The sequence below is a fragment of the Brachionichthys hirsutus genome, chromosome 14, assembly GCF_040956055.1.
Source record: "Brachionichthys hirsutus isolate HB-005 chromosome 14, CSIRO-AGI_Bhir_v1, whole genome shotgun sequence".
NCBI lineage: Eukaryota > Metazoa > Chordata > Actinopteri > Lophiiformes > Brachionichthyidae > Brachionichthys > Brachionichthys hirsutus.
Window position 1 is genome coordinate 10066464 of NC_090910.1, and position 23224 is coordinate 10089687.

General features: G+C 43.9%; 1 protein-coding gene across 2 annotated transcripts; it reads left to right on the plus strand.

Moving 5' to 3' along the window:
- The first annotated feature begins 7773 nt into the window (after window positions 1–7773).
- adcyap1a (adenylate cyclase activating polypeptide 1a) lies at window positions 7774–9703 on the plus strand. 2 transcript variants are annotated; one of them, XM_068747855.1, is made up of 4 exons: window positions 7774–7871; window positions 8182–8316; window positions 8816–8920; window positions 9520–9703. In XM_068747855.1, exons 1-4 carry the CDS (start codon window positions 7774–7776, stop codon window positions 9701–9703), a joined length of 522 nt encoding a protein of 173 aa, XP_068603956.1. The 2 variants fall into 2 exon arrangements, with proteins under 2 accessions (XP_068603956.1, XP_068603957.1); XM_068747856.1 differs by lacking the exon at window positions 8816–8920.
- Window positions 9704–23224: the final 13521 nt, after the last annotated feature.

Here is a 23224-nt window from a genome sequence, read left to right on the forward strand (position 1 = left end):
TCCCCGGGCGACCAGCAGACCGCCGCCGTCTGTCCAGCCAAGCCACAACTCGGAATGATGAAAAATATGATGGATTAAACACAAGGCAAGTCTCCACCGCCGGATTAAAAAAAAATAAATATATATATGAAAGAAGATGTCGCATTAAAACGCCCCCAGACGGAAGGGAAGACTAAAAAGAGCCTGAAGATTTCGAGCTGCTCCGAACAGAGCTCTCCGGGACGTCTCAGAATAAAACACGACGACTCACTCGAGACGGCGCCAGAAAAGGAGTTGGACACGGGACCGGCGAAGGAGGACGCCGCCCCTCCGAAGGGAGTCATGGCAACCGAGGCGCCGCCAAACGGCGTGATGGCGTGGTTGAAGTTCATCGCCCCGGAGCCCGAGGAGGAGGAGGAGGGCGGCGGCTGGTTCTGCTGCAGCTGAGTGGGATCCGGCCCGTAGTGCCCGACCTGAGGCGTGGCGGCCGCGGAGTTGGCCTCCGACACGGCGGGGTCGTCCAGCCGGTACTTCAGCGTCGGGCCTTTCTCCGCTTTGCTCTTTACGCAGCCCATCGCCTCGCCCTGTCCAACGCAGAGACAACCCGGATTACACAGAAATAAAGCAGAGGGCCGAGGGATTAACGCGAGGCCTACGGGAACATGAGCCACGGAATGACCTGGTACTAAATATGTGCATCACATTGTTGTTGTTGTTGTTGTTGTTGTGGTTGCGAGCACTAAGACTATAAGCCGTGTTCCTAACTGGGACATATGGATGAGGACTAAATCCGCTTTGAGTCGACTCGCACGCAAAAACATTTTCAGTGAAATGCTATTATTTTAGATCAATAAAAAGATAACTTGGCATTAACACACAAACCCATGCTATCTGTTTTAGCATCGGTGTGCTACATGCTATGTTTCCTGCCTCGTGATGATGTAATAAAGTGACGGATGGCTGCAGGGGTCGGTTCCCAGTCCGACTCCTGACGGACAGAAAAGGACCTGCTGCTGCAGAACCACACCTTTCATTGATTTTGCAACCGCTGCCCTGATGTTTAGGTGGGAGGGGCTTAAGAGAAGTAGGGGATTGGCAGCTTTTAGCTGCCACCGCGTCGCCGTGACACAAACAAACCTCCTCCACGCCGTCGCATCCTCAACAAAACTTTATTAACTGCCCCTGGAGACAACCGGCCAGTAGCCACATTGTGAGAAAAAATAAACTGACCCTGGATGAGAAGAGAAAAAGATGCACGTTATTAAAAGGCGCCTCATTAGCCTTCCTGAACAGCAGCGGTGGGCGGAGACCCGCAAGGAAAATCTGCTTTTGCTGCTAAATATAGAAGCTCCCTCTCATTGCTGACAACATCCCACGCTGCCCCCCCCAGGGATGATACCAGAGAGCACAACCCCCCCCCCCCACCCGTCTAAAGCCGCTCAGGAACAATGGGAGGAAGTGGAAGGGTCGTCAGCGAGAACACACACGTGCAGAACGGCGGCTCCTTCCTGCCTTCGATGGGAATGTCCTGCCGCTGACAGAGAAGGAGACAAACCGAGTTCTTCATTCAAGCATCAAATGTTGGGGGGGGGCGGGGGGCGGGGGGGGTCTATAGAGAATGTCCAACGCAGTGCAGACACAAGGCCCGGCTAGAAGCCGAAGGCCTTCCAGGAAATACATGGCAAACAAAAAACAACTGAAGAAGACTCCAGATGTCCCCCCCCCCGCCCCCCCTCGCTCTACTTCCCTGCCCCAGGGGTGAGATTTCAGCACATGCTCCACAGAACGCTCCGGTTTTCCTGGCCTCACGCTCCCTGGCCGCTGCGGTGATGAAGACGTATGGGAGATGGCAGCGGGCCGCGGTTCGGAATGTTAAAAGAAGGCTGCAGAGGTCGCGTTGTTTCCTCGCTGTCTGACTCCCCTGGCGGAAGTTAAACGTTCCATACGTTCTAAGGGTTCCAAAGCTGTTCGGAACATTTGGTACACAACTCGGGGGGGGGGGGGGGGGGGTGGGTGGGGGGGAGTTCTAGTTGTGAGATTCAAAGAGCACCGGCTAGCTAACAGCAGCTAACTCGGAGAAGAGGTGGGAGGGTGTAGGTGCGGTTCAGGGAATGGGCCACGGTCCCCACAGCTGGCGACGAACATCTGGGATGTGGCGCCAACACCTGGACCACGCCTACACTTTCAGATGCATATTAAATGTCTCTTTTACTTCCCAATCGGACTAAACCCGGATTATTAAACCCTTTCATCCGAGGACTACGATGGCAGAAAGAGAAACCCTTGTGTAGCAGCTGTTGGGGGGCTAACGCCACAGCTGCAGGACGGGGGGGGGGGATTCAAGCTCTGCTGCGAGGACACGCAAAAGCAAAGCGCCACAGAGGCGGCGGCGGCGGTCTGAGAAGACTTACAGGAGTTCCGCGGCGGAATGTTGGGCGTGATGGAAGCGAATGCAGATGTGAATGCAGATGTTTCGGCGTGGGGAATGCAACGCCGTCGGTGATCCTGCAGCGTTCACAGAGAACACCCATCACGAGCGCCTAAAATAACACGCCTCACGGGAATACCTGAGTCTCGGGCACGTGCCAGCTATTTTGGGAATCTCGCTTTTCAGCGCACAAAAGGGGTCAAAAGCGTTTCAACTGTCACCATCTTGGAAGAGCAGCTTAGATCGCCTCACACGGCTGTGGAACGGAACCAGCAACCGTACGGAGCGGGCCAGGGTCTTGCTGCCTTGCTCAAAGGAACCCGGCTCCGATTCGGTTGCCGTCGTTCAGAAGCGCAGGGTGAGCCGTGACCTTCCAGCGGGGGGACGGACGGTTGACTTTTGTGCCGGCTAACGCCACAGCTGCAGGACGGGGGGGGGGGGCAATGAGGGCATGTCCTGCCCATCCCGCCCCTCAAAGAGGAACCGGGGAGAAAGAATCCGTGACTCATCTGTTCTTACTGTAAGGAATCAGGCTGACAGCGTCGCCATGGCGAACCGGACTCGGCGTGAATCAAAGACTGCGTCGGATATTTGAAATGATGAAGTCGCACTTTCAGCCAACGCGACTTAAAGTTAACACAATAAGAGGAAACGTCTGACTCCACCCGCCTGGAGATGCCGATGTCCAAACGGGTCACATGACACAACATCAGCACCAGTGGACGCGTGTGTGTGTGTGTGTGTGTGTGTGCATCTCGCTTCTACGTCCGTCCCTGTCTTTGTTTTTAACATTACATTTATATGTTGTGCTAAACTTCTTTTTTACAAATAGTATACGATACGTAACAAATAAAAGCATCTTCCCTCCAGAAATATTTTTTTTGCATAAAATAAATGCTTTTGAGTTCCACTTTTTGAAACTACCTTCAATTCATGTTGAAGTATTTTCATATATTTAATGCTATTATCGTATAAAATATATTTTGTCATCGACACGTTTCTTAATTTTAAGTATTTAACTGTGATATTCTTGTGGGATTAACAATCCTTGCCTTTTTTTTTTTTTTTTTACATTTAAATTTTTATAAAAACGATCCGGTGATTAATTTATAACCTAAAAGGGACTGGAGCCCCGCAGACAGGTGCGTGAACGTAACGCAGCTTCATTTCTTTGTTGATATCAGGTCAGACTGATGCGTTTCGGCCCATCCTGTTCGAATCCCGCATCTTTTCTTTTTCTCCCCTCGCACGTTTACCTTTTAAAATCCGCGTCTTTATTCTGCGTTCCTTCCGCTGCGCTCTTTGGATCAAATCCCTCAACAACAACAACAACAACAACAAAAAGAAAAAGAAAAAGGAAATCCGAGTTAGTCCATCCGGAACCGAACCGCCTTCATCCTCACTTCATCCATCCAGCGGAACAAAAAAAAAAAGGCAAATGCGGTGAAGTTGATCCGCGTCACGGCGTTTCACGGAGGATGCGCCCCCCCGCAGCGGCATGGCAGGGATTTAAAAAGTGGGATCCTGAAGTGTCCCAGCTCTTTGTCGCCTCCGCTGAACTTGCATCCACCCCCACGCACAACAACATGGCCGACCCCGCTGCGGGGACTGGGAGCCACACAGCTGGAGCTCCGTCCGGTGCAGCTGATCTGAGAGCAGCCGGGAGGAGCCTCGGTAAAGAGAATTAGGGAGGCGAAGAGAAAGACGGGGGGCGGGGTCTCATTCAGGCGTTATTGCGGAACTCTGCCGCCCCCTTGTGGTTGGAATCGGCGACTGCAGTTGCGCGTAATCTACATGGATTGAAGTAATTCATTCCACTTTTAAACTATTCTACAGTCGTGGAGTAAAAATAAAGTTTTACATGTTTCATATTTCCTGCCCACTGGAAACCAGACATTTCAAGATTTGGTGATCTTAAAAAATGATGCATGATTCTCTCGTACTTCTTAAAGCAAACAGACATGGACAATCATCACATTCACAGGAATAACACTTGGAAAATGTTCTCTCTTTTTTTTCTAAATAAGAATCCTGACATTTAGAAACTGGACCAAACCAAAAGTTTGGACACACCTTCTCATTTATTGTTTTTCTGACTGATGAATGAACACATCCTCAGGAACCCTAAATTAACAGCACTGACCTACACTCAGGATGAGAAGGGCCACAGAGTGAAGGCGAAAGGGCCGACAAGAGCTCAGCACATCTGCGAATCCTTCAAGACTGTTGGAAAACAGGTGAAAACCTCATGAAGCTGATCGAGAGAAGGAAAGAGTCTAAAATATAATACTATAAAATATAAAATATAAGCAAAGAATCTAAAATAAGTTTTGAGATTTTTGTCCACTTCATGTGTCGATTCATATTTTCACAAAATAGATGTAAAAAAATATGTATTTAATGAAGTCATTAATTATTGAATGAATAAATTATCTGAGATACATATTTGCTCAAAGATGAAAGGAAATACAATTTTTAGGAGAAATCACACGCACACACACACACACACACACACACACACACTGATGATGATGATGATGAATATATTTATTAGATAGAATGTTAGAGTACAAGTACAGTCACACAGTAGCATGTATTACAGTACAAATAAAGTCAAACATCCTGTCTAAGAGGAGCATTTCAAAAAAGCCCTTGCGGTCTTGTTTCCGTTGAAAGTCCTTCGTACATAAATCATCCACAATTAACAATACAAATTTAACAATACAAATAAAAATAAAACCAATATTAAATTACTCAATTGATGCAACGTAACATTAGAAAAACTCCCCGTGTAGATTTAAAAAGTGCTCTGTATCAACACAGGTGTTGTAAAAGCTATTACTTCACGAGGCTTGAGCTTTAATGAAACTCTTTGAACCCATCGTGTCAACACCCGTAGGCGTCTCTATTAAAACCTGTCAGTCTTTAACGTACAGGGAGACATATGTCCGCCGTCTGTCTTGTTTGATTTGATAAGGATCAGCCATGCAGCGTCTGTCTCGACAAATTAAAATACACGAAGCTGTGAATTTAACAAAGCGGCTGTTTGCCGGGACTGGATTTGATATCATCCCATTGTTGATCTGTGTAATGAAAAAGCTAAACTGTTATCAGCCGCAGGACTGCAAGGCAAGAACGTATTCAATCCAGGAGATTAAAAGTCTTCTGCAAACTTTGTTGGTATTCCATTATGACTATTACAGGAAGCCACTTATAAAGCGCAGTGAGTCAAGCTTCAGCTGATGACTGGATAAATGCTCTTAATCTGATTTCATGACTCAGCGTGCAATTAGATAATGAGATATTCTAACGACGGCAGCTCAGATATTTGTAACGTGATTATAGGACGGGCTGGTTAGCAATCAGCATTTCGCTGTGACTAATTTCTATATATAACAATGATTATAATTTGACAATTTTTAGGTGTCAGACTTAATTAAATTCCACTCCGATCGAAATCCAAAAGTGGTGGCGGGCGGTGTAATTAGATTGTTCTGTACTTGCCAAGATTTAAAACCTTAGGATCTGGGGAATGTGACAAAATAGTCTAATTTCAAAAGTTATAACTAGCATTTAAAAAAGAAAAACATCTATCTTATTTTATTTAAAATGTCCGTACTGCATGGCCAGATAATATGAATTAATTAATTTTCGTCTGATATTTTGTGTTTATTTTCTGTATCTTAGCAACTATTTTCACAGCGTATTTTTTTATTAACTGCTGCCACTCTACAAATACAACTCTTGTATTTAAGACTAAATTTAGTCTTAAGACTAATCACTGCTTTCTTGTTGTTGCTAATTTTCATTGGTTTATATATTATTGGATCGTTTTATCTACAGAAATGTATCACATCATCACCGAGCCCTCCTTTTTTGCCTGGACTGTGTGCACTTTCTTCTCCTAACCATTTGGGTGCAGTGCTCCCTCAGAGTGAAGAGCGCAGCGGGCTCCTTCCCTTTTCATATTAAGAATTCAAAGTAAAGTGTTTCATGTCATCGGGGCGAACGACCCCATATGACGTCAGCGCCGGAAGGGGAATCGACCGGTCTGAGTCACCCACTGAAGATTCAGCACCAGGATCCTGATGGCTCTGTGGAAGGAGGGGAGGACCCACGACTGACTGTTAATCAATTACCGGTAGGTCCAACGCATGGAGACAAATAAGAGCCTCCAAGTGAGGAAAAAGTAGAGCCCTAAGTTATTATAAGTAAACAGCTCGACATTGAGAGGCAAGGCAGGCATTCTCAGGTTCAAAGTGCCATGCTTGTGCTATGAATGACCTTTGACCTTCACAGAGGAGACACTCTGCATCCCTGCGCTGCTGTGGAGAAGCGGTGCCTTTTCAGCGCTGGACTGCTCCGCCAGACAATAGTACATTCTCAAACATAAAAATAGCCTTAACACTTCAGCTTTCCGTCACCGCTCATTGACAAACACGCATTCCCACATTTGGTGATTTTTGAATGCTTTAGAGCTGATTAAAAGTTCATTCACGGAACAACCCAATAATTTAGCATCTTGTGGCTCTGATCTTAAAGGGCGGAAAGGAAAAACATGTTCGGGAATACGTGTGCTGCTTTAGAGAGACATCTCCTGGGGGGGGCATCTGTGACGTCAGATGTTGACGTCCATTCATTCTTTAATTAACAGTCATGTTTGAATTCAACATTCATTCTTTTTTTATGACTTGACTCGCGGTCTTTCATTGACGCGGAAGATGGGTACTCCAATGGGACAGGGAGGAAGGGTGATGACGCAGCCTCCTACTCTTCAACCCCCCCCCCCCCCCCCCCCAAGTAAAAGAGGCAAGCCTTTCCCAGTCATGGACACACAAAAAGAAGAGAAGTTAAGTTCACAGGACGCAGGAAAGAAATCTGCAGACAAATGTTTGGCACTCTTCTCTCCACTGATTCCATCCATGACCGAGCAGACGTAGAAAACCCGGAGAACTGAGCTGCGGGCGCACGGAGGGGCGCGCACTTGGAACAAGCGCAACAGGACTGACGAAGGCGCTTCGGTGAGGAAGAGAGGAGGAGGAGAGAGAGCGGCGCAGAGAGAGAGAGAGAGAGAGAGAGACCCAGATAGATCCTACCTCACTCTCCCAGTTGAGGTCTTAATCGGATCGCGACCAGGGTCTCGCTGCTGGTAAGGGGAGGCTCTATTCTGTGGGTTTTACGCAGCGTAAAAGTGAGATTGCGTTGAGCGGAAAGTCAGGCGTGGCTGACTTTCTGCTTTTGGAAAACTACAGGTGTGGTTTATAAGTACCTAAATAGCATAGAGTGATGAAATAATCCTTCTTTTGTGCTCTTTTGACCGTTTTTGCCGCTCCCTGAAGGTCATTTCTTTCTTCTGCAGCAGGACAATGTCGAGCAAAGCGACTTTAGCCGTACTCATATATGGAATCATAATGCATTGCAGCGTGCTCTGCTCACCTGTCGGGCTCAGCTTTCCCGGTGTAAGGTGGGTGAACTTGTTCTTATCGTTCAGTGTGTTTTGTTTCTCTGTGGCGCAGAACACGTTAGCCCATCCATGACATAATTACGCAGAAACAGTGGCGGCGTTAAGAAAAATCAAAGCTGCTGAGACTCAAAATGGGACCATCATTCTACCAATTTGTAATAATAAGTATTTGTGGTAGATGCGCAGCTATAAAATATATATTTTAATTGGAGACTTAAAAAAAAAAAAGTTGCGTTAAACAAAAGTTCCGTGTCTCCATCGCTCCATCCGGAAGCAGGCAGGTGATAATCCAGCGCGCTTCTCTTTTCAGGCTGGACAGCGGAGTGTTTGACGAGGATGGACGTTCCTTACAATCCCTGGATTACGACAGAGACCAAATGGATGTGAGAAGCGCTCCGTCCGTCGCTGACGACGGCTACGCGTTCTACTACCCACCGGAGAGAAGGTGACCATCTTCATCATCATCATCATCTCAAACCGATCCCCGTCTGAACGTTGGAAACATTCATTCAGTCTTATTTCTGTCCTGTTTTGTGTCGTCGAAATGTTGTCAGTAACTTTTTTTTTCAACACGATTAAAAGCGTTTTCTTTTTCTTTTATTAGACGGATTATAGTTTCGAGATGTTATTATTTTATTGGATTTAAACCACGTTTCTTCTTAAAGAATGGATGTCATCTTAAAATTGAAAGAATAGCAACGAGACGAAGAGCCCCCCGTTTTAAAATATAGGTGTAAATTAATTGTAGACCCCCCCCCCCCCCCTCAAAGTAAAGTGCGTAATACTAGAATAGAATAAAAGAGCCCGAGGCCCATTAGTACATCTACAATTAAGATATCTTGCGGTTTAAAAAAATAATAATAATTGATGCCTCTTGCGCTGCGCTTGTGGTGATTTTTATTTTGTATTTTTTTTTGTTACCGTGTGGCTATCGATCATCCCAGAACGGAAAGGCATGCAGACGGCATGTTTAATAAAGCCTACAGGAAAGCGCTGGGTCAGTTATCAGCAAGGAAATATCTGCATTCTCTGATGGCAAAGCGTGTAGGGTAAGAACATCTTCCTGCTTGTCGTTGAATGTTTCCTGTCCTTCGTGCGTCTTTATTTCATTTGACCGATCCTTTAAAATGCTCATAATTCACGCTGTTATACCGTGTGTGTGTGTGTGTGTGTGTGTGTGTGTGTGGTCCCGATTCCTCAGCGTGCGTCTTAAACCGGCGCCCTCTGAATCAGCCTTTATTAAAGCGCTTTTCTCGTCACGGGAGCGCGAAATGGGCACTTGATGGATTTGGGAAGCGCCATGTTCTGCGCCCGAAGCTGGATCGTTAAGGCGCAGAGAGCCTTCAATTTATTTCAGTATGAATAATTCATAAAGTGGAGCCCCAGTGGAGAAGGGGTGGAATTAGGAGGGCAATCACTCATCTTTACGCACGGTGCCAAAATGTCCCGGGATGGAGCTGAACCCTTCAGAATAAGAGCAGCGACAGCATCTCTGTATCTGTGCCCATCTCTCTGACACGGAAACCTTCCCAGCCTGACTTCAAGTGTTCAAAGCTCTCCATCCATCCAGAGGCTTTGAAGTGAACAGAAACGCACCAGTATAGTGACACCCGGTGTCTCTCTCTCTCTCTCTCTCTCTCTATAGCAGCATGGGGCAAACCCTGGAGGACAGCTCGGAGCTTCTGTCCAAGCGACACTCGGACGGGATCTTCACAGACAGCTACAGCCGCTACCGAAAGCAAATGGCAGTGAAGAAGTACCTGGCGGCAGTCCTGGGGAAAAGGTATAGACAGAGAATTAGAAACAAAGGACGCCGGCTGGCATATTTGTAGCATCCTCCTCTCCTCCCCCTCCCCTTGTGAAAAATCACAACTCTAGAGAGTGTGCAGCCCCCCCCCCCCCCCCAGGTGAAGTCATTTTGAGCTCTGAACAATCAGCGGGTTTTCTTTTGTGTTCTTAACATGTATTTATGTATGAGGTAAGCCATTAAAATCAATATTTAGCTGTTAATAGTGTTTATTATTGTGTACTTAAAACACTTGTCTAATTTGTGGACCAATTTTCATTCTAAGAAAAAAAAGCCAACAACCTCTATTTGCATATCCATTGATTGATTGGTTGAATTTAGTAGTTGCCCCAACGGCCCTGTCTTTTAAACATTCAGTGAAGAGATACACGATTGTGAGGAAAATAAATCGTTTAAAAGACAATCAATGCATTGAATGCTGCTTTTTTTTGTAAAGTGACATTAAGCGTTTAGTTGTCTTTATCCACGACAGCCTTGAAGAAATAGGTTTTCACCAAATCCTACAAGACATAGACTTTGACGCCCTCCCGGACGGAGATGAACTCGAGGCTTATGTGAGAGATTGTCTGAAACGGTTCTCTCACGAATATCCGGTGAGTTTCAGGCTTGTCCCTGAGGCCGCGTCCTCGTGGGGACATCGCCTGTCCCTCCCTTTTTCCTTCTCGCCTTTAACTCTTAACCATGTGATCTTACTCCAAACACAAATCCAACTTCTTCTTCCACCTCATCTGTGCTCCTGTCTCTCTCTCTCGAGCCTCGGGGTGTTTTTAGCTTGAATCCCAACTAATCCCACAATGTGCAGAGACTCTGCTGATATTTTAAATATGTTGTCTATTGATACAAAATAAGTATTAGTGTCCTGTTTGCCGATGCAAGGATGGTGTTACACTAAAAGTGGTTTGTTTGGCTTTGGTTCAGATTAGAGCACGATTGGCCTTAGAAAATGTTGAACATGCCAGTTTTTTAATTTCTAAATCCCAAATTTTAAATCTGAAATGGGGTCCAGAGTACTTTTGAGGTCGTTCTCGTCCTTCTCATCCGCATGAGTTTACAGATATGAGTTTTCACCCCTGACTTGCGTAACGTGCCAATCTTTACCAACTATAGTTTCTGTATTTTCTTTGGGAACCCTCTGCTGAAGTTTTCCCTCTTGCCTCTTTACCCCTTTTAATAAGTATCACCATTCTAAAGCATCATCGAGCAATCCTTTCAAAAGAAAAGCATTTTAAAACCACAACAAGACGATGCTTGTTACGTTGAGTCTCACCCATGGATTTCGTTCGTTATTGTGAGAGACAAACGAGGCAGATTGATCTTTGTGTGGGTCGATTGTGCTTCCCTCTGTCATGTAAACCAATGTAAAGACTACAGTAGACTGCATGATTAAAGCACTGTAATTGCACTAGCCACCGCGTCTGTGCAGACGACTCCAAATCAATGGTTTTGCTTGCTTTCTGACTATTGCTAACTGACATACCTGCCACTTCTGGATGTTGTTTTCTGTATCGTTCGCCTCACTGACGTTGCTGCACAAACCGTATGTTGAATTATCTGAATGCAATTTACAGTTGACAAGAATCTCTCAGTCTAATGCCGTGCTTTTTTTCTTCTTCTGTGGCTAAGCCATTCTGTCACCCAATTGGTAAATTGTGTTTGAAGAAAAGGATGTGATTGGACATTTTTTAAAGTGATCTCTTTCTATCATCTATCTGCAGTGTGGAACAAAATGCTATGCCCTAATTGAATGATTGACATAATCACATTCAAAGTCAAGGGAGGATGAGATGCAAGAAGAGGAAGTTCGTCAGAGATGGAGAGAAATAATAAATAAATTAAATTAGGGGGGGGGGGGGGGGGGGTGAATTAAGGCACCGTTTTACAATCGGTGCATTTTTAGGAAGTTTGTGAAAAATGCACATTTTTTACAGTAAAATTGAGTGAGCTTTAAAACAATAGGGGGGGAAGTTCTTCGATCTTGTGTCGACTGTATCAATCTTTAATTTTGCATTCTTCTCTAGGCTTTGTGACGCAGGAAGCAGTTTTGCGGCTGTGGTGTCTTGCATCGACTTTAAAATCGCCATAAAATCAGATGGCTATTTAGTGGCCCTACAATGCTGCACATCATCATCATCATGATCATCATCTTACATTTCACCCCTATTGTTGTTGTGTTTCACAAATGTTTGTTATAGGATTTTCTTTTGGGTTTTTTAGCATCGTCGTGCTTGCACAGCTTTCTGTTGCCCTTTGTTTTTTTAGACGTAGATCCTTGTGAAAATAGAGCGAAGGAGCAGTTTTCCACTCTCCATGAAACATATGTGATACTGAAAGCCTCAATAGCCTTAAAAATTATATAATCTCAAAAGATATATATTTACTGTGTAGAAAGTGAACATTAAATTACTACTTCAAATGGCGATCTGCAAGGATCAAGTCATAAAATGTTTAAAAAAAAAGTGTTGTAAGATTTGTATGAATAAATTTTTGTAAACAACAATATTCCGTCTAATCTTTGAAGCCCATATCACCATGAGTCTTAACGTTAAGACGCTTTTAAGAGGGTGAAAACCAGCAATAAAGACCGAACTGTAATGCAAGATGAGCCTTTTCAAAGAGCAAACACACAAGCATGCACCCGCCTACTGGAAAAAATACATTCGTGCAGAAATTAAAACAGTAAATAAGATGAATCCACAGGTTTCCTTGGGATTAGAGCGTTCAGAAGGTGTTGCACGACAAATCAGCAAAAAAACCCAGAGAACAAAGGGTGAATGTGGCACGAAGGAGAGCAAATGGTACAAATCTCTACCCCATGGTTTCATGGCGACCGGGAACAGTGACACCAGTTGGTCGGGTGTCTGCCCCCCCCAGGACATCGTGTGTAAAGCGATGTGGGAGGGATCACCCGGCCTGCATCACACACACACATTGCCTCGCTGCACTTTACACCTCGCTCGGACTTCAGCGGTCGCCGCCAAAGGCCTAGAGCTGCAGCCCTGGTGGAACAGTTGGCTGGTTTCAACACTGGAGCAACACAGAAACGACAATTGTGACTGGTGAAAGGAGAAGAGTCGGTGGGGCCTGGTTCCATCCCAGCGTGCTCCGGATGAGGGGGGGTGCATGTACACGTGTTAAGATGGAAATCTATTCATCCATATGTCAAGAGGGAAGTTAAACTAAGCATGACAGAATGACATGACAGTAGATACACTATAAAAATTTAGAGCTAAACTTAAACACGTATCTGTTTCTTTGGGATCCAAAATGTTCCTTAGCCCATTGAAGATGAGCGAAGCGGAGTTCTGCCCCTCCTCGGATCTCCTATGGGACCTTATCTCGGGAAAAACTTCATCTGAAAAGTTTGTGGATCAGACTAAAAAGTAAAAATCTGGAACTGAAATCAGATTATTTGGCTCGTAATTATGTAAAATGTATAAATCACGTGTCATAAAAGTGGAATAATGCAATAATTACTCATATAATAATAATTAAAAAAAACCCTGCTAATAATGAAAGCATCCATCAGTCCACCCTGCTTTCAAATGACAGCTGTTGACCTTGAGTATATAAACGCAACATCTATACACCAGACCTGGTCTCTCCAGCGCAGGTCTTCAACAACAATCCCAATCACGCTGGTAACTGTGAGAAGTCGCAGCATCACACCGCGATACGCAGTACAGGATGTCAGACTGGAAAAACCACACAAAAGCCTGCCATGTCTCTCCCTCCCCTGTGTGCAATAACCTCCTCAGACATGATGGCAGGGCTTTGATTTTGTGGCCGTGGCCTCGGCTCTCAGAGGAGAGCAGGGAGAAGATGATCAATGGGAGTGATCTGATTCCTCCAGCCCATGCCAGACCCTTTCTTAACCTTGCTAACCCAATCAGCTAGTGTTGCCAGGAAACCAGTCCCAGGAGGATGTGTTGAGATTGGGCGGGGTTCCGGTGGCCTTCCTGGGCACCCAAAGATCACCCTGGATATATTTCACTCAAATTGCTTCAGTCTTAGATATGGTGTGTTGCCTTTTTTTTTTTTTTATAGCTGCAATGGTGAGTCGGAGGAAAGGCCGACGCACAAAGGAAAAGGCAACAGCTAGGCTAAATATGCTAACAAGTGCTTTGACACTGTTCGCAAGAGACAGGTGTGTTGTTCATCTTAAAGGAAACCTGAATTAGACATATGATTATGTCATTGGAGGTGGAGCAAAGGATGACAGAAGCTAAAAGCATTGTTAGCGGTTAGCTCCACTTTAGGCACAGAGGTGTTTTCTGTTTACAAAGGCTATGGGTAGTGGGAATGTCATAAATATTTGGTCATAAAATTCTGAATTTATACAAATAAGACAAATAAAAGACAAATTAAAGAGTGGACATAAAGTAAAGGGACCATTTTCACCAATGCTATGATTGCTATCAGTGAATGAACAGAATGAAGAACAGCCCTGAGCGTGACTTGTTTTCAAGGCCGATAACTGCGATTATACTTTTGTACTGAAGCTGTGAACGACCAGCACCAAGTGCTAATAATAAATCTCTTCAAGTGTGGCTCACCTTGTAAAAGAAAATGACAAAAATCTCTCTCACTATGACGCAAAAAAAAAAGTCTTTAAAGGAGCTTTTTCTAAAAGCAGATTTTCTTTTCTTTGCAACTCAGTCAATAAAACCTTTGACAGAATAAGTGAAAAGATAAATTCACATGAATGAAAACTTCCTTTCTCACTCCCACTGCGTCAAACACAGTAGCTGCACGGCCAAGCGTCTTAAAACATGATGCTGAATGAAATATATTTATATGCAGGTTAAATTGATTTATATTGGTTGCAGGCCACAAAGTGGAAGTGCAGAGAGAAAAGGCCAGTAAAGAGTTGAAAAGCAGCTCACAGCATGCCTTCTCTTAAGTAATGGAAATGTGTGCCTTCCATCCCTCCTTTGCAGATGAAGTGTAAAGTGCTGTAGTTGTTTATTTATACCCACAACAGCATCTGAACAACCCATATTTAAACAATGAAATCACAATTCATTTTCACATTTTTTAAAGCCTGCACATCTGATGCTGACACCAAACCTCTCCTCATATTCCTCCTCCACCTTCCTCCTCTCCGTGAGCAGCATACAGACCAATTAGCAGCCCGATGGACCGAACGCCACGGCATGTCTGGTGTCTGTGGCCAGAGGGGAACATGTACCTGGATTTGGACCGAGGCCGGTCCTCATTATTGGGCTGTCAGTTGACCCTTGATGTCATTTTTTCACAGACCACAAAGGCTACCGTATAGGTATTAAGGTTAAAATGAGTGCTCAGGTGCATTTACTGACTTTAGCCTATCGATCGATCTATTAACAAAGGGATTAGCTCGTGATATCATCACGGAGGAAGGGCAGCGGCCGCAACTTTGCAAGCCTTCAAGATGAGGAAGGTCACTTTGGGCACTTTGGGAGATTTGGCAGACGTGTGTACTATTAAATCACACATTTTCTGCACATTACAGTATGAACTGTTGGGAGGTCAGCGCAGAAAAGAAAAACAAGGTTAGAAACTGTCTGTTGTGGAAGATTTCACATCTAGACGTTCATCATTCGTCTGACACCCCGACTAGATAAATCAGTCCAGCTGCTTGCTCTGAGTCCTGCTAAAAATAGAGCCAGAGTTAATTTATCTCACTTGGGCTTTGTAGATACACTGAACCTGTCTTCATTTGCTGCAGGACGTGCACCACAAGCAGAGATAAATCATATCGTACACCAGAATAAAACATTCATTCATCTCTTGAAAACAAAGGATCGTAGTACTTGCCATCGTGCAGACATCTTAGCCTTTTGCTATTTTGCATTTGATTTAAAAATAAAATGAAATACATATTTGCGTGAACAACTCATCCAAAAATGAAATAAGAATATATCCAACAATGTGCAGTAATCAAACATGGCATGATATTAGCCTGTGCTATCTGTAAGGCTAGTCTAAATCACTACAAAGCAACATATGTCCCGCTTTCATCCGCTGTGACTATAATCCTTCAGGCCAGCTTTAAGGTCAGGCAAACACAATAGATTTTTTTTTTCCTAAAATTGAAATGTTGCATGCTGTAAAAATCGAATCATGACACAGCGTCTCCAGCCAAACCAAAAACGATTCTACAAGATGTCCATTCGTCGCTCTCGCTCCGCATCAATGCGGCGCTCGCTTTGGGCTGGCATTTGAAGAAAGGCTTCGGTTATTCATCTTCATCGACAATTTCTCCCCATCAGTCTTTTGCCTTTGCCAAAGTGAGCAGCAGCCTAATACGATTTCAGGGGTCCTTTTAACCCTCCTTAAGAGTCCGTCTTTGAAAATACACAGGTGATGAATAAGAAGGCTAACGAGATATGACTCCCAGCTGAGATATATCTCCCAATTAGCTGAGCAATAGCTTCATATCATTTTGCTTTGTTGACGGAATTAATTTCGTGTCGTACCCGATTAGACAGCTTGAACGTTAGCCTGTTTGTTGCGGCGCAAACGAGTTAATCCGTATTTGGATCCATGTGTCACTTCCTCACGATACCACTGCGTGAAGATAATCCAAATTCTGTACAGGATGAAGTCCTGAATTCAGAATTTCACTCAGGTAAAAACACAGAATTGCTATTAAACCCTTAGCATTAAAATCTACTAATGCAGCTTCCATTAGTCTTTTATTGTTATTGTTGACGGAGTAATGGGAGAGGATGCTGGTGTCATATCTTTGATGACATCACTTCCTCATCAACAGGAAGTACTCCTCATAACGCAATGAGGTCTGATCCCATCTTATCCTTTCCACCAAATTCATCTGGCTTTGAGAACTGATACTTGATGAGTGCGACCTCTGACCTTTTTTACTCCATCGGAATCGGAAGTTAACTCCCAATCAGGACTCGGATATATATGGATAGTTATTTTAATTACTTCTTATCAGATCTGGAGTTACGCGTTGGAACAGAGTGAGCCCGCTCTGTTAGTTTTGCGTTAACAACCCAAAATAGCAACTTTTTAATGTTGGGCTAATTTGCATCTTGGCCACTAATGAGCAGCTGACTAACCTTTACCAGTTGAACAACCGTAATTACTCCTGACTAAACACCACCTCTGGATTTCTAACAATAGCAGATCTGTGTAGTAAGTTGTGAATGAGCGCGCCATCATTCATCTCCTCCTCCGCCTGTTTCTTTAATAGAGCTGCAGCTACCAAAATAGAGCCTCTATCTTTAGCTCTTCGCAGTTCATTTTCCCAGACAGTGATTGCTCCTGTAAAAAAAAAAAAAGAAAAGAAAAAGCCTCTCGTCTCGTCAGATTCCTCCGAAAGCGATATCGCAGGGTGGAAAGTGTTGATGAAGCGGCGGGGAGCAAAGTGACGGGAAAAGCATTGGGCTATTCACTCTGTATAGCTGTTAAATATACAAAAAGAAAATGTAGATATGGAAACACACAAGAAATAAAGTTCAGCTCAGCATCTTGGATGAAAGGATGGGAAGAATTGTTGTTTCATAAAAATGTTCCTTCTGAAAAATGCATGTTTTGTTCCATTTTTGTCTGCAAGCTGCACTGTTTATGCTTTGAGCTTATTAAAAAAGATATATCTGCTACCCCCCCCCCCCCCCCCGAAACATTCAGCAAAGCCGGAGCACTCCTGGGGTGTCATCCCATGTACATTCCGTTCCTTCTTCTGACCCGGCACTCTATTTGAACCCAACTAATTATGCCACATATTTGTTCACCGACATCCTTGTGTGCTGCAAGGATTTGGAGAGGCTCACAAACGAGTTGTGATTTTTATTTTCTTTTATTTTCAGAGTCCGTCACTGTCTGATAGTGCTGTCCTGGTTCTATATGCCTCACAAATTTTAGGGGTGAAGGACAGGAATTGAATAGGATATCATAAATATTTTAACAACAAAAATGTTCCTGGCCTTATAAAGTATGATCATCATGTCTCTGTCTCATAATTTAGCGTGTCCCTCACAATGGCGTTCACCTCTAACACGACCTTGCTGCATTTTAAAAACAGTGCGGTAAAGCTCTCATTTGACTTTCTGAACTGTAATTGCGTGCATCCGTGACATTTTACACGGTTCCAGTCTGTTCCAGATGAGCGCTGAACATATCAGGTGCTGCACGGAGGCCACCGGCAGCAAGTCTCATTTCTCTGTTTGGAAATCCTTGATTAAGAGGTTTGGGGAGTTCCTGCACAAGACCTCCATAGAAAACTCAGACACTCAAGAGTTAAAATGTTCAGACACTGAAAATATTTGAACGTGAGAAGGTCTATGAATTTGCAAATAACAAAGGTGCAAATTTTCTAAGGTAGCAAATAATGCTGCAGTGTTGTTGTCAGGGGTAATTAGCTGAAAGTATGCTACTGCTAATGGAGGTGGTTTTGAAGTGGTTTAATTAAAGATATGGCAAATTAGTAAAAAAAAACTTCTTTTGAATGTTAATCTAACAGGTTAAAGATGTTTCTCTTTTTCCCAGTCATGAGTTGAACACATTTGAAATGTTGGCCTGGCAACAAAGGTGGTGAAAGAAAATGTGAGAATCCTCTGTACAACACATTGAAAATGCAAACGTGGAAATGCACGTGTGTTAATCACTGTGACGTGCTGACACTTTCATGTGCAACGCATCCGTTCTCATGCTGGGTGTGTTCGCGGCAGCCCCCCCCCCCCCCGGCGACGCCTGGATATCGCTCCCCGTATGGATCAGGTGTTCGTGGAGCCCTGATGAGCTACGGTGAATTTCCCTGCCGCATACAGAGGAGTGAGGGGCAGGGCGGTCTTCTCATGTCTCGTTCGTTACATTCATTAAAGTCTGAGTGGAAGAGATGTTGATTTATTCTGTCAATCACCAAAACGATAGCGCAGTCAATTAGGCTCCACCCATCAGATTCTAGGCGTGAAGAAGAAGTGAACAGAATGACGTATTCAGGATCCCTCCGTGTTTCCACCCATTTATTTAAGGCATTGCTGTTCGGTCAGCACATCTTGTGAAGTTATATAAAGGTAAAACATTTCAGGTTTCTTGGAAAAGCACCCCCCCCCCCCCCCCCAAAAAAAAAAAATATATCACCGCCATGATAGCGTCTGTGTGAGGCAGCACTTTGGTGTATGATCTCAAGCAACCCAATTTCATTCATGACATATTTGTCAGCATTTACATGCAGCGATGCTGCTGAGGTCTTGAAGCTGAGCTGGATGTCAGGCTGTGGGACTTGATTGGAATTAAGGCCCTGTTGGTGGAAGCGCCCCCCCCCCGCCCGCAGGGACGACCACGGGAAGCAAAATAGTCTTTGTCATTTAGCATATCGTCGCTCAAGGAGAACCGACAAGTGTTTTGACTCTTCCCTTTTGCACAACAGAACACAACGCAGCATGAGTTTTCCTTCCTTTCTAAATAAAAAACTGTTCTATTCATCTGTGGACTGTAAATTATTGACTGCACTCCAAACTCCCTAGTTCTTTTTCTAAACAAGCCTGTAATGGAGCTCACCTCCAAGGAGCCCTCTGCTGGTAGGATAACTGCAGGTGTGCTCATTGCCCTGAGGAACACCTGATGAAGGCAGAGCATCCTGAAAAGCGCACTGTGATGTGTGCAACATTCCAGATATCAGGGATCCTTTTTTTTTGTATCTAATTCCCTCTGCATGTGTGACAGTGCACGGCTTCTCACACTGTGTAGAAACACAATATTCCAAAGTCTTGCATCATGTATACATCGTTTTCGACGGTTCATGCATTTTCCATGGAATATCCTGGGGCTGTTTATTTTTTTTAAATCTTCTTTTAAAACAGATGCGACTTCATCATCCACTCACTGCATCATCTACCGAAGCCTCATTTCATCAGATAATGAGACAATAAACTCCTTTAAAGCTGCTACTTTCCCTAAATCTGTCCGTTACAGGGCTGAGGTCACATATTGCAGCTTTATTGCAGCTTTTAGATACAATGAAGTAATCACTAATAAATACACAGACGTCTGGGCTGCTTAAAGGTAAATATAATAAAGATTAAAGACGCCATAATGGCTTCTAATGAAAAGAAAATACTTGCGTTGTAACACTGACATTGATCCTAATTTTTAACTTTTCTTGAGACGCAAATGATTTAATCTGGCTTTTAAAATGGGGTGTCTGGGAAGATGCATAGTGTCTCATTATGTGTGAAGAGGAATAGCTGTTGGATGTCAGCCTGTTCTCTCAGACTCTCGGAGACAAAAGTTCAAATGTCACGATTAATGGATCATGGTTTTTTTTTTTTTTTGGATTCTGGCACTAAAGCTGGTAAAGCTGGGAAATAAATGTTCAGGACAAAAGCTGAAACCATTAAGTCCCCCAATAAACAGAATATGAATGAGAAAAAGTATTAAAATAAACAAAGAAATTGTTGAGATTCATATATTTTCTTAAAAGCTATCGCAGTGATTTCCCTTGGGCTCATTAATGCTTTTCGTCATTGAGTATTTTTGTTTCATTAGGCCGGGTCTACCTGCCACATTTCCCAGCTCATTAGCAACTTGCTACGTCAACCTGCTACTTAGGCTTGCAGCAAGTGTAGCACAGTATTCTCTGCAGAGGTGGTGTGGCGTCTTATGGATGAATATCAATTAGCGTATAGGTACATTATTTCCATTATTTCAGCATCCGATGTGGAAAAACATGGAAATGAAGCATAAAGAAGAAAATGCATAATGATAACATGCAGAGATAAATATTAATATTTATTTCAGAGAGCTGCTGTCTGGAGTTCAGAGGTAAACCTACCTGCATACATTTTTAATAGCCATCATTAGCTTCCTGCCTTTTTCCGCGCTGGCTGGCCTCGTCTTCACGACGCGTCACGCCTCTGGAAGCCCGAAAAGGATACCAATTAGTAAAGTTCCAGAACGCCAAGATTTCCGTCAGGGCCGGGGCAAGAAAAGAAGAGACTGCAAAGTCAATCAGCATGAATTCACTGACGCAAAGACGGCAACATCCCGCGAGACCCACACATTCAAGTCAAGGCCAACCACAGCGTATTGATCTGACTGTGGGAGAATGACGTGCATTATGGGACTGGGTTTTCACTATTATTATTCTCACCTGAATAGATGCACTACACCGACGAACTTTAGAGAAACGGCGTGATGAATAACAGTGAATAGATGTGTGTAGGCGTGGATACTGAGGTGTGTGTGTGTGTGAGAGGAGGTAGGCAGTCATTCGGAGTGTATTCCTCCACCGACGGCCTTGTGAGCAATCAGAGTTTCAGGGTTACGTGGAAACAAAACCCAGCAGCACTTCTTACCGGACTGCATTTTAATCGTCAGTCGCAGCCGGCTCATCACACACGATGGCGAAGACACCAATTCTAATTCGCCGGCCCTGTCCCGATGCTTCTATTGAGTTATCAGCTGTTCTCCCCAGCTGGTCACATCTAATCAATAGCTAAGTGGCACACCTCCATTGCCAGCCAATCGTCTTGCTGCTGTCTATTGGTGCGACATTTCTGCATTCCTCTAGTCTTAAAAGGTCATCCTTCAGCTTTACCGGGTCATCAGCCACCGCCACCACCACCACTGATGTCTCTTTCTCGCTGTGCTTTGACCAAAATATAATCATGCACATCATAAATTGTCCATCCTGGTTGTTGGTTGTTAATGAGTGCATTTGGAATTTGGAATAATTCAAAGAAAGGGAATATTTCCAATAATTTCCAAAAAATAGTATTCAGAATTGAGCCAATTTAGACATGTTAAAACTTTGTGTTTGATTCTTTAAAATCGGATTTTCTTTTCAATCTCAAGAACCCAGTTTACCTCCGGCTGGACTAATAAATAGGGATATTGCATGTGGACAGACTGAATAAATTATAAAAGGGGAATCATATTTAATTTGACAAATCATAGAGGATTAGGTGAAGAACCCCTAGATAATTAATTAATATGAACAGGAGGGCCTGATCATAGCAAACTGGCGGCATCTAAAGTCTTTAATTAAGTTGGGCGATCACTCAGCTCAGATTAGAAAGCAACAGCTGAGCTCTCTGATCAAGGCTGGAGCTGCAGCGAATTCCCAAATCCGATCAGCAGGAACACACAGCTAAATTAATAACACCTGATATTTCCACAGGAGAGTATTCATGATTGATTAAAAGGAAAGAAAAGTACACGTTTCACTGTCTATCACACCCAGACGTGTGTGAAAAACGGTTTCTGTGGCTACGGAGCTCATAAAGGTGACCAAACACGCCTCTGGCCAAATCAATGCAAGACCAAGGTCAACTTTCAGTTGGGCATTGCTTGACAAATAATTAGAGGCTCGTGTTACCGTGTCATTCTGAAACAATGGTCCCAGAGGGGGTCCGGAATGGATCACTGGGCCACATCACACAGTGGCAGACCTTCAATCGGCTGCAGGTGCTGCTGCAGCCACGGAGACGGGAAGCGTGCGACCTCGGATGGAGACAGGTGACTCTAAAAGTACTTCCTCTGCTCTTTGAAGCTTCCTGCTCATCAGCCGGCACAACGGCACTGCAAGGCTGAGGTGCAGCTTGCGACCACTATTATTGTGTGAGGTTTTAACTTCATAAAGAATAGAACTTATAATTATAGATTTAAATAAATGCTTGTGTTTTTTTCAAAATGAGTGGATTTGTCAGTTCATATTTGAGCTCTTTAATTGACAATTAGATGACAAGGTGCAAATTGCGTGTCGCTTGGAGCAAAGTCTCCCAGAAACCTCCCTCGGCATGATCTGGACGTTTGAATGGGTTTCCATAGAAACTGCTGAGCTACTTGCAACTGAAAGTAGAAAACATTTCTAAGAACAGATAAACAACATTAACAAATACGCCTATAGATTTAACACAAGGGAATTCTTGACACTCGGGTTCAAAGGACTCTTCCTCCTTTGTCGAGAACAAACATCTGCTGTTTACATGACACACACATATTGTATATTATTCCATGAACCGCAGCACAACAGAATACTCACAAGCGTTTTCCATCATGTATATTTCCACACAGGACATTTGACGCAGAAAAATACAGTTCTGGTGATTCTAACAAACCTTTACTGCAAATAAATTCAAGAATATGTTAATCCTCAATATAGAAATGGGATCAGAGGAGTATGTGAGTAATTGTGCTGATATTTCTTTGCACGATTGATAAGGTTGTTTGCTCATCCTGCCAAGGTCGTCAAATGAGCAAACATTGTCTAAAAAAAAGTTTATTGGCCTTTAAATGACTTTCAAACAAGCCGCACCTGCTGCACACCATTCTGTTAATTACAAAGAGGAAATTTGAAAATGCTTTTATAATCACTGGAGGTGATCCTTTTACATCCAGCAGCTGTAGTATCAGTGCAATTGCTGCTGTCACAATGAATTACAGTAAAAATAAAGACCACGCTGACGGGAATCAGGAATTCTTCTTCTCGGACTCAGGTGCTTTTAATCATGCACAAATGCAACGTGCATCCGAACCTGTGCATCGTTCACCCCCCCCCCCCCCCCCCCCCCCCCGCCGTAACAGAATGAGTCCCATG

What these genes read in the sequence shown, in the direction of transcription:
- adcyap1a (XM_068747855.1), top strand. Translation starts at nt 7,774, where the DNA reads ATGTCGAGCAAAGCGACTTTAGCCGTACTCATATATGGAATCATAATG. An exon ending in TACTACCCACCGGAGAGAAG is followed by an intron (nt 8,317 to 8,815) that starts GTGACCATCTTC and finishes CGATCATCCCAG; the next exon opens with AACGGAAAGGCATGCAGACG. An exon ending in CTGATGGCAAAGCGTGTAGG is followed by an intron (nt 8,921 to 9,519) that starts GTAAGAACATCT and finishes TCTCTATAGCAG; the next exon opens with CATGGGGCAAACCCTGGAGG.